Source organism: Xenopus tropicalis, chromosome 8 (genome assembly GCF_000004195.4).
Source record: "Xenopus tropicalis strain Nigerian chromosome 8, UCB_Xtro_10.0, whole genome shotgun sequence".
Taxonomy (NCBI): domain Eukaryota; kingdom Metazoa; phylum Chordata; class Amphibia; order Anura; family Pipidae; genus Xenopus; species Xenopus tropicalis.
This window is the reverse complement of record NC_030684.2, coordinates 135,763,303-135,775,611: the sequence shown is the minus strand read 5'-3', so window position 1 is coordinate 135,775,611 and position 12,309 is coordinate 135,763,303. Positions and strand designations below refer to the sequence as shown.

At 42.5% G+C, this 12,309-nt stretch overlaps 1 protein-coding gene across 1 annotated transcript in view; it reads right to left on the bottom strand.

The window, feature by feature from the left end:
- Positions 1-11,595, bottom strand: part of LOC100495374 (butyrophilin-like protein 2) — a 53,723-nt gene extending 42,128 nt beyond the window's left edge. The window contains exons 1-2 of the mRNA XM_031891827.1: positions 11,550-11,595; positions 11,081-11,144 (exon numbers count right to left, since the gene is read on the bottom strand). Of these exons, the coding sequence (XP_031747687.1) occupies positions 11,081-11,144; positions 11,550-11,595 (110 nt within the window). The remainder of the gene's footprint in view (positions 1-11,080; positions 11,145-11,549) is intronic.
- Between the last annotated feature and the right edge of the window lie 714 nt (positions 11,596-12,309).

The window sequence follows — 12,309 nt, the reverse complement described above, 5'->3', positions numbered from 1 at the left end:
ATTGCACTGAGTTTATTGTAGCTCAAATCTGCGGATATACTGGTGAAGAACGCGCAGTCAGAAATACACCACAAATGAACAGGCGGAAAGATTTAAATGCAGCCACGTCTGCGCAAATCTAAGCATATATACACGCAAATAGCACATATACACGCACACAAATTGAGCACTTAAAACATAAATAAAAATATACATATATACAAACATACATACTGAAACACTGACAATTTGTTCCATAATCTCAGTTTCTTATTAAATACTGTCCCTGGGCAGCGCCGCAGCCAAACCAATGTTACATGGAAAGGTACCTGGGATTTATTGGAAGATTCAAGTTTCCCTGTTGGTTGAATGTGTAATATAACAGTTACTGTTACTGTAATGGCACCCTGTTTCTGTGCCCCATGGCTTTGCACAATATGTGGCTAATGGATTAACCCTTAGTTTGCACAAGAGATACAATAAACTATCCCACTAATAATTGTTCCAAGTGCAATTTATTATGAAATCTAAAAGGGCAACTATCAGCATGAAACTACTTCCCCCACCAGAGGTGCAGGCTAATAGAGCTAATAGAGCTAATAGAGATAATAGAACTAATAGAGCCACACTCCAGCTGGGGAAAACAATAGTTTGGGGGAAAAAAATGCTGTGAGAAAAGCTATTGTTCCCCCAACTGGAGAGTGTACTCTATTAGGCCATGCCTGTGGTGGGGGAAGCAATTTCAGGGTGACAGGTGCCCTTTAAAGTTACAGTGGCCCATTAATGATAAAAATGTGGGCTCCCACAGCTGGGAATCCTTCCTGGATACCCATACAGCAGCACAGGGGGGCCAAGTGGGTGGATATTATTAGTGATGCACAGGGCGACTAATTGACAACTCACACTGACCCGGCCACAACCCGAATTGATCCTTCTCCAAAGTGTTTAAACCTGCCCCCTTTGGTGATGTCATGGATGGGTGGGGCAAAGAGACAGACTGGAGAAGCTGGGGCAGGGCAGGTAATATGTAGATGCTAATGCTGGGACACCATCACAGTTGGAGAAGGGGAACCGTTACTGGGAGTAAATTCACCAGCTCAAACCTGCCCAAACCATAGGGAACAAGCCGGTCTCAGGCCCGCACACCTACATACTACTGATTTGTGCACAGGTTAATATCCTTCTGTATTGCCTGGGAACTTACCCAGGCCCCTGTGCTGCTGCCTCAGTACAATCAGCTCTTTCTAGACCCCAAGCATCTGTCTCTGTATCAGAGTGACTCCCTGCTCCCCCCTTACGGCTGCATTATTCAGATTTACATATTGTTGGAATCATTGCTCTCTCTATTGTAAGGTACAGCAGCCATTAGCATTACTACCCCTATTATTAAATGTATATTGTACAAATGCAGATACATCACTCCCTAATCACTGTCAACTTATTTTCAAGTGACCAACTGCAACTTGAAACTAGGTATCAATATGTATGGCTCCCGTGCCTAATACACCTCATGTTGTTTTTGTGTGTTTCCATTTCTGGAACAAGATGTAGAGCTCAAAATACAAAACAAAAAAGAATAATTAATATTTTTCATGATATAGGTGTTTATACCAGAAACATATTTTATTTTATGGACAAAAATTCTACTGATTTGGAAAGCCTCATGTCTCCCGAACATGCCAATACCTGATATGTATAGTTTTATGGAGATTTCTGACTTCTATAGATCAAAAACTTCCAGCAGTAAATTACTAAATTTTCAAAGCATTACAGCAGAATACGACATACTTTAGATTCCAAAGCCAAAAATCCTGGAACATTAGGTTTACCCCAGGAAACCATACATTTTTGAAAAGTACACATTCTGCCGAATCCAAAATGGGTACCCATGTCTCCAACTCCTAAGTACCAAACAGCAATGCTTTACTGAATTTAGCAGTTTCTATAAAAAATTATGGATTCACAAACAAATCATAAGGGTTGAGGAGACTGCCTCATACAGATACAAATTAACAAAAGGAATTCTGGGAATGAATTCCAAACAAGCTCCAAGAAATCCCATTTACATGGGTTTATCCTATAGGCTAAAGCTCACCCACTGCTTTTAAAGCAAAACCAAGTGAAAAAAAAAATATGAAAGCCGAGGGTCCACAGAACATTTTGATGCCAATTGTGCATAGGATCACTGATGTATCTGGCATTTAGAGACTCCAAAAGGAAGTTAGTGCATACATATTTCATGGCGTGTAAATCAGGTGGAATATTTTTTGGTAGCAGAAATAAATGTAGTAAAAGTAGGAAATACATATTCTGCCTAATGTAAAATGGGTAAATATGTCTTTGTATGGCAAAGCACCAAACAGCAAAGCTAAGCTAACTGTAACAATTTTTATGTAATTTCTGAAAATTGTCTTAAAGCTTGTATTTTACCCTATTCTGTATCCTACATTTATATATAAATAAGAAGAAAAAGAAGCCGCTCTCTCAGGACTTAGGTGCAAAAATAAAAAGTAATTTATTGAGTAGACGAACTGACGTTTCGGCTGAACACCTCAGCCTTTCTCAAAGTCAAAAACACATTGTGAATGCTAACATTAAATACAGTGACTGGCGGGAAAATACAAACAGAAACTGGATGTGACGTCACAGTTTCACGTAGTCCAATACACATCAAGCGTGAAATACTCATTAGCATAATAAAAAATGCGTGTCTCATTGTTTATGTATAAACAAATGCTTTGTACATCCGCAATAAACATAACACCTAAAGAAAGAATCGATACCAGTGGACAGAAAGAGTGAAACTAAAAGTATCACGTATAAACAAACAATGTATCAGATATTGAGTTGAAAGGAAATTATCCAACATGTAACAAGTAGTGAGAGACAAAGTGACACAGGGGTGAGGTTACAGTTAACACGACCAGGGGGAAGCAGTATATAAGGAGCAGAGAGTATAAGTAGCCACAAGAGTATATATACCTGCTTGTTAAGGTAGCGGGAGCTGTTAGCTATGAGTGAGAGACAAAGTGACACAGGGGTGAGGTTACAGTTAGCACGACAAGGGGGGAGCAGTATATGTAAAGAACAAAGAGTATAAGTGGCCGAAAGGGTATATATACCTGCTTGTTTAAGGTAGTGGGAGCCGTTAGTAAAGAGGCAAAATGTCAGAGGCACCAATGGGACCACATAATGCCCTGAGCAAATGCTATCTTAGAGTGCAGCAGTCCTTGGGCCAACATTAGGTAGTAAATTGGGTTCAGGGTTACCACTCACTTTGCCAGTTGTAGGCGTAATCGTAGAAGGCTTGTCTTTCAAAGTAGAACCATCCCGGATAATAGGCTGCACTGTTGCATGATCCCAGGCAGTATATGCATGCAATCAATTCAACAGGTCTTGCCTACAGGACAGGGTTTACACAGTTTAACGCTGTTTGTGTTGTGGGTATATAGCCCATAAATAAAGAGTTGGTACCCAAATTATGGCCGAACGGCCCGAGACAGGGACTGGTCAGCACAGGTGGTATTAGTACCCCCCATATGGAGGACATAAACCAACCAGGCATTCCTATAGTGTCCCGTCAAAATGGAAGTAAAAAACAATGCCCATGTTAGAAGCTTGGTCATAGGTTGCTGCAGGTGTCTATTAAATAAATCTCAGTAGCACAACCGCAAGTCACTGCAGTCGTGTGCCACAGTTAAGGGATGCTGGAGATATTAAGCTAATCTACACGAGAGCAGGTAGTTTGTAAGTATTTTATAGACAGCAGAATTGAAAACAGAAATGTCAAAAGGACGTGTTTTAAGAGGGAAAATACATGCACTGTAAAGAGCGGAGCCGGGAAGCAACTGAAACCCAAACGAGGGGAGGCACACTTATTGATACAAATACACCGACTGTGACAAAAAACGTAACACATAACAATGATTAAAAAGTAGCTAGGCATAACAATGATTCTAGAGTAGCTAGACACTATATAGGAACTTGTAGGAACTGAATGTTCAAAATTATTGTTAACCAACAAATCCAATAGCAGTGCCTACAAGCCTGTATTACATTCAGTGTCAAAATAGGTGTATAGAAAAATGTACAGACCAATTACTGCTTTGCATATCATGAAATGACGATTACATGCATTTACTCGTGTGTTGTAATAAAGGTGATGGTTACAAGAGATCAGTCAAGCTAATTCGCCTTCAATTATGGTAAATAAAATGGTGAATATGAGACAAGTTCATTCAATCCAAAAGGACTCAGCGTGTTGAGTTTGTGGATCCAGCGGAGTTCAGCTTGCAATAGTAGCTTTTCTCTATTACCACCACGAACCGGAGGTGGAATAAAGTCTATAATCATGCTCCTCATACTAGCCAGCGAGTGATGGTGTGTCAAAAAATGTAGGGCTACCGGAGTGTCTGCCTTTCCTGTGTCTATTGCAGTACGGATTGCCGATCTATGGTTCGCCATACGATCGCGAAATGTCGTGATGGTTTTGCCAATGTAGTATAAACCACAGGGACATCTGATGAAGTATATTATGAACTTGGATGTGCAGGTCACCCGATGCTTGATGGATATTGGCTTGCCTGTATGCGGGTGATGAAACACGGATCCTGTGATTAAGTTCCCACATGTTGTACAAGATGGACATTTGAAACATCCCGGTTTAGTATTACTAAGCCACGTGGTTGGTTTATCTAATGTATAACAGTGTATGGGGTCTGTTTTCATCAGCAGATCCCTTAGACTCCGCCCACGTCTGTATGCAATGCGGGGGGGAGTTCTAAATATGGGTGGAAGTGTCTTGTCTTTGGCCATCACTGACCAGTGATTGTGGATTGACTCAATCATTGGTTTTTTGTCCTGACTGTAGGTGGTTAGAAAAGTGAGTCTCTCTGGCATAGTATCCGATTTATTTTTCCGGACCCCCAGGAGATCCTTTTGGCTATAGGACAGTGCTTTTTCTTTGCAGGATACCAAATGATGGAAGTTATATCCTCTTTTCAAAAATCGCTCAATCAGATCTTCGAGTTGTTCTTCCAAGTGTATCGGATGAGAATTATTTCTGACCATACGGAGCATCTGTGAAAAAGGAATGCTCTTAAGGAGATGTGGTGGATGGCAAGAGGAGTGGTGAAGAAGAGTGTTACGATCCGTTGGTTTCCTATATGTGGTAGTATGGATTCCCGTTGGTGTTAGTGTAATGGTCAGATCCAAAAATGATATTTGTTGTGTGTCAATTGATGCAGTAAAGCGGATTGGTGAGGGCAAGGAGTTTAGTTCAGTGATCATAGACGAAAATTGTTCACATGTACCAGTCCATAGGATGAACAAATCATCGATGTAGCGGTACAATTTGAAAATGTAGGTCCCATAATTGGGTAAAATATGAGTATGTTCATAATTTGACATGTACAGATTCGCGAAGGAAGGTGCTACATTCGAACCCATACTGGTTCCGCTTGTTTGTAAAAAGAACGATCTTTCAAATTTAAAATAGTTCATGGTAAGGCAAAACTGTAATAGATGTATCAAAAAGTCTATTGGTGGTCTATTGGTTGCAGGTTGTCTAAGCAGAGAATCTCTAACCACTTCAAGACCTTGATTAGTAGGAATTACTGTATATAGCGAGGACACATCCATTGTGGCTAGGCATACATGGGGAGGCAAAGGTTGCAATTGGAGTAATTTATCCAAAAAGTCACCAGAGTCTTTGATATAAGTGGACATGCCTTGTACCAACGGTTGTAAGTAATAGTCTACAAAAAGACCCCCCTCTGTGTGGCCCCCCACCTGTCTGGCTGCTTTGATGGCTTACTCTTGTGTAAGCTTTAAATGGTATCAGTACTGTGATTAACTGCCCCCCCTGCATGGTTCTCACCTCAGATTCAGGCTGTAATCAGGCTGTATTGTTTAAATATGTAATCCCCTGTGTTGTTCACACCTTTTAATCTCTGCATTGTTCACCCCCTGCAGTGTTCACACCTCAGGCTCAGGCTGTAATCACCCACATGTTCCCCTGTTCACACCTCAGGAGCAGTAGAAACCCACAAATAATCCCTGCATACTACAAAAAGAACATATACTGAGGTGGTACTGCAAAAAAAAGTTTTTTAATATATAGTTATTGTGCAGACTGTAGGAGCAGTGCCAGCATTGTGTCACTGTATGCTGCCTGTGTGTGCCATACACACAGGCATCATAGGGCAAGCAGAGTATGGCACACACAGGCAGGGTAGGGCAGGCAGAGTATGGCACACACAGGCAGGGTAGGGCAGGCAGAGTATGGCACACACAGGCCAAGTATGGCACAAACCAGCCAAGAATGGCACACACAGTGAAAGTATGGCACGCAGGCAGGGTAGGGCAGGCAGAGTATGGCACACACAGGCAGGGTAGGGAAGGCAAAGTATGGCACACACAAAGGCAGGGTAGGGTAGGCAGAGTATGGCACACAGGCAGGGTAGGGCAGGCAGAGTATGGCAGGTTTTTGCTGTACTACAACCATTAATATGGGTATGGTCATGTGATAACATGGGTGTGGTTTCAAGTGGGTGCGGTTTCAAAAAGGGGAGTGGTCAAAACTGGCTTCCATTATCGGCCCTCCACCACGTAGGTCGGAAAAATTCCGGCCCTCGGTACAACAGAAGTTGGACAGCACTGCATTAGATAAACCAACCACGTGGCTTAGTAATACTAAACCGGGATGTTTCAAATGTCCATCTTGTACAACATGTGGGAACTTAATCACAGGATCCGTGTTTCATCACCCGCATACAGGCAAGCCAATATCCATCAAGCATCGGGTGACCTGCACATCCAAGTTCATAATATACTTCATCAGATGTCCCTGTGGTTTATACTACATTGGCAAAACCATCACGACATTTCGCGATCGTATGGCGAACCATAGATCGGCAATCCGTACTGCAATAGACACAGGAAAGGCAGACACTCCGGTAGCCCTACATTTTTTGACACACCATCACTCGCTGGCTAGTATGAGGAGCATGATTATAGACTTTATTCCACCTCCGGTTCGTGGTGGTAATAGAGAAAAGCTACTATTGCGAGCTGAACTCCGCTGGATCCACAAACTCAACACGCTGAGTCCTTTTGGATTGAATGAACTTGTCTCATATTCACCATTTTATTTACCATAATTGAAGGCGAATTAGCTTGACTGATCTCTTGTAACCATCACCTTTATTACAACACACGAGTAAATGCATGTAATCGTCATTTCATGATATGCAAAGCAGTAATTGGTCTGTACATTTTTCTATACACCTATTTTGACACTGAATGTAATACAGGCTTGTAGGCACTGCTATTGGATTTGTTGGTTAACAATAATTTTGAACATTCAGTTCCTACAAGTTCCTATATAGTGTCTAGCTACTCTAGAATCATTGTTATGCCTAGCTACTTTTTAATCATTGTTATGTGTTACGTGTTTTTTGTCACAGTCGGTGTATTTGTATCAATAAGTGTGCCTCCCCTCGTTTGGGTTTCAGTTGCTTCCCGGCTCCGCTCTTTACAGTGCATGTATTTTCCCTCTTAAAATACGTCCTTTTGACATTTCTGTTTTCAATTCTGCTGTCTATAAAATACTTACAAACTACCTGCTCTCGTGTAGATTAGCTTAATATCTCCAGCATCCCTTAACTGTGGCACACGACTGCAGTGACTTGCGGTTGTGCTACTGAGATTTATTTAATAGACACCTGCAGCAACCTATGACCAAGCTTCTAACATGGGCATTGTTTTTTACTTCCATTTTGACGGGACACTATAGGAATGCCTGGTTGGTTTATGTCCTCCATATGGGGGGTACTAATACCACCTGTGCTGACCAGTCCCTGTCTCGGGCCATTCGGCCATAATTTGGGTACCAACTCTTTATTTATGGGCTATATACCCACAACACAAACAGCGTTAAACTGTGTAAACCCTGTCCTGTAGGCAAGACCTGTTGAATTGATTGCATGCATATACTGCCTGGGATCATGCAACAGTGCAGCCTATTATCCGGGATGGTTCTACTTTGAAAGACAAGCCTTCTACGATTACGCCTACAACTGGCAAAGTGAGTGGTAACCCTGAACCCAATTTACTACCTAATGTTGGCCCAAGGACTGCTGCACTCTAAGATAGCATTTGCTCAGGGCATTATGTGGTCCCATTGGTGCCTCTGACATTTTGCCTCTTTACTAACGGCTCCCACTACCTTAACAAGCAGGTATATATACCCTTTCGGCCACTTATACTCTTTGTTCTTTACATATACTGCTCCCCCCTTGTCGTGCTAACTGTAACCTCACCCCTGTGTCACTTTGTCTCTCACTCATAGCTAACAGCTCCCGCTACCTTAACAAGCAGGTATATATACTCTTGTGGCTACTTATACTCTCTGCTCCTTATATACTGCTTCCCCCTGGTCGTGTTAACTGTAACCTCACCCCTGTGTCACTTTGTCTCTCACTACTTGTTACATGTTGGATAATTTCCTTTCAACTCAATATCTGATACATTGTTTGTTTATACGTGATACTTTTAGTTTCACTCTTTCTGTCCACTGGTATCGATTCTTTCTTTAGGTGTTATGTTTATTGCGGATGTACAAAGCATTTGTTTATACATAAACAATGAGACACGCATTTTTATTATGCTAATGAGTATTTCACGCTTGATGTGTATTGGACTACGTGAAACTGTGACGTCACACCCAGTTTCTGTTTGTATTTTCCCGCCAGTCACTGTATTTAATGTTAGCATTCACAATGTGTTTTTGACTTTGAGAAAGGCTGAGGTGTTCAGCCGAAACGTCAGTTCGTCTACTCAATAAATTACTTTTTATTTTTGCACCTAAGTCCTGAGAGAGCGGCTTCTTTTTCTTCTTATCTCGGTTTCACTGTGAAGACTGCACCCAGGCGGATTTGAGATTTATACGTGAGTGCCAGTATTGCATTTTGACTTTATATATAAATATATATACAAATTGCGAAGCAATAGAGGCCAGCACCCACGGAACTTTGTGAAATAGCTTATCAGCAAAAATAAATGATATACAAAAAATATATCTACATGGTTTTTTATTCATACGATGTTTCAGTTCCTAACAGGAACTTTCATCAGGGAAAGGCTTTCCCTAATGAAAGTTCCTGTTAGGAACTGAAACGTCCCGTGAGTGCTGGCCTCTATTGCTTCTCTGTGTGTATATTTTCTTGCATGAGCACCCGGGCAGTTATAACTTTGTTTGTGGTGTGCTTCCTGTGCTGGGACTATATATATATATATATACTGGAACAAGGACAGCACTCCTAGGATTTAAAGAATTGTGAGCAAAATGTAAATCTAAAAATAGAAAGGTTTATTACTCAATGTTTCGGTCTCACACAGAAACCTTCATCTGGAAACCTTCATCTGCAGAACTATAACACACCCAGATATATATTTCTCCCGGTGTAAACATAAGCAGAACTATAACACACCCAGATATATATTTCTCCCGGTGTAAACATAAGCAGAACTATAACACACCCAGATATATATTTCTCCCGGTGTAAACATAAGCAGAACTATAACACACCCAGATATATTTTCTCCCGGTGTAAACATAAGCAGAACTATAACACACCCAGATATATATTTCTCCCGGTGTAAACATAAGCAGAACTATAACACACCCAGATATATATTTCTCCCGGTGTAAACATAAGCAGAACTATAACGCACCCAGATATATATTTTCCCGGTGTAAACATAAGCAGAACTATAACGCATCCGGATATATATATATATACATTAAGTATATATACATATATATATATGTATATAATCAGCATAAAACACTCTAAATATGAACGCCAGGGGCCTACTGAACAGTTTGATGCCCAATATGCAGAGATTTACCAAACTATGTGGGGTACAGAGGAAACCAAATTAAAATAGTCTGACGCTCTGAAAGCTGCGATATAAGCATCCAGGATATGTATTATGTGCCATAAGACCCCCTAACAGTACGGAGCCCCTAGAAAACCATATATTTTCTGAAAGTACACATTCAGAAGAAACAAAAATGCGTAAATACATCTTTCTACTGCAAACTACCAAACTACAAAGCTATGCTAAACAGAACAAAAAAATTCTGAAAATCTTCACAAAGCTTGCATTTTGCCTCATAATATAACCCATTTTTCAAAATGTACCAACATAAAACATTCTAACTATGAACGCCAAGGGCCTAATGAACAGTTTGATGCCCAAAATGCATAGATTTACCAAACTACAGTATGTTTGGTTGAAAAAGATTTCTTTCTAATCTAAGCAAAGATTTAATAGAAATATAAAGCATGTTATTATTGCTTGAATATGGGGCAGATTTATCAAAATGTGCGTTTAGAGCTTAATACATAAAAACCCACCCACGTTCTGTTAATTCCTATCGGATTATTAGAAGTGTATTTATCAGTGGGTGAAAGAACTCACCATTTGATAAATATGGGGACCTGTGTGATTTTGATGCTTAGGCACTGGGTAAAATATCCCAAGAAACCAGTTCTCCCCTTGAGCTATACTGTAATCTTTCCCCTTAATTGATAAACATGTTCCTTTGATGCAAGATTTGTTACAAGCAGTGAAACCAGACCCATTGCCGGCCCCACAGCCCATCCAGCTATAAGGTACATGTATATATATTGCATTATAATAATATCCTGCCCCAGGGTCGGACTGGGCCGCCGGGACAACGGGAAAAATCCCGGTGGGCCCCGGCCCTAGTGGGCCCCAGCGGCCCAGTCCGACCTTTGCCGGCGCTCCCCGCTACTGACTGTTCCTCCCCGACGCGTTCAATTTATACGCGCTCGGGGAGGACGTCAGGCGGGGGCCCTTCGGGGGGGTTAGGGGGCCCCTGGGGGGGGGTTAGGGGACGCGGCTGGGGCACCTGCAGGGCCCCTGGGGTGGGAGCCCCGGTGGGCCCTGCACCCCCCAGTCCGACCCTGTCCTGCCCACTCTGTTACATTCCCTGCCTGTATCTGCACCTTAGTACAGGGCCCATATATAACAATCCCACAGGTCCCTGTATTGGCAACGGCCTCTGTACCTTGTGAATCCTGTCCCAGAATCTGTGTGCCGGCTCCAGCAATGGTCTCTTCTCTGCAGATCAGCTACAACTTCTTGAGAATTTACATGAACAGTTCTAGACTTGTGAGTCATATGTTAAACAGAGGATTTTATAGAGAACACAAACTGTAACCTTATTGCGTGACATAAGATAATAGGAGCAGAAAGCTAAGTTTTACCAGCCTTTCTGCCCTTTTTTCAGTCTTTAGTTAATAAGTAATTCTCAACATGAGATAATGGATATAGTCCTAAAACGAGCAGACCTGAGGTGTTTTTTTTAAAAAAAATATCTGCTTGAGTTGTCAGGTAATGTTATTTCTGTTCACATATAAAGAGAGCTTAAAGGAGAAGGAAAGGGTTTTACTGATCTTTTAGTATGTAATAGAGGGCCCCTGCATGTACCTGAACACTGAAATCATTTCTTATAAAAATGCTCCTTTGACCAGTACGGTCCTCCCGAAGTAAACAGTATTTCTCCTGTGTCTGCACCGCCATGTTTTTAGCACTGATGTCTGCAAGATGGTGCCTGCAAACTAAAAGCGCATGCTCTTAATTTATTCCTCCCCCTAGACGCGTTCATGAGAGCACAAAATGTCACAACCCCCCCTACGATCCGCTCCGCTCACCTCCCCGCTTGCCTCTCGCCCCCCAACACCTGTCAGCTGGCTGTGTCCTCTTGTCACCACCCCCCCCGCTCCACTCCGCTCCCCTCCCCACTCGCCTCTCCCCCTCCCAGCACCTGCGTCCTCTTGTCACAAAAGCCCACCCCGCTCCTCTCCTCTCCCCGCCCGTCAGCCGGCTGTGTCCTCTTGTCACCCCCCCGCTCCACTCCGCTCCCCTCCCCGCTCGCCTCTCCCAGCACCTGCTTCTTCTTGTCACAAAAGCCCGCCCGCTCCTCTCCTCGCGCCTCTTCCCCCCCAGCACCTGCTGGCTGCGTCCTCTTCTAATGGCCCCAGTTGCCGCTGCATCCGCTTCTAATAGGGGCGGTGGTCACCATTGCAACCAGACGCTAGGGGGAGCACTCCTGTTTGTGCGCATGCGCCGCCTACAGTCCAACTCCCCAAGTCTGGGCAGGAGCGTTGCATTATGGGAATCTTCTTTACCCAGCTCAGCGTTTTTTCTCCGTGTTTGGCTTCTGATCTTCTGAACGGAAGAAATATGGGGAGACTTAAGGGCACTATTGAGACAACTGAAGGTATGCCTGCAGCT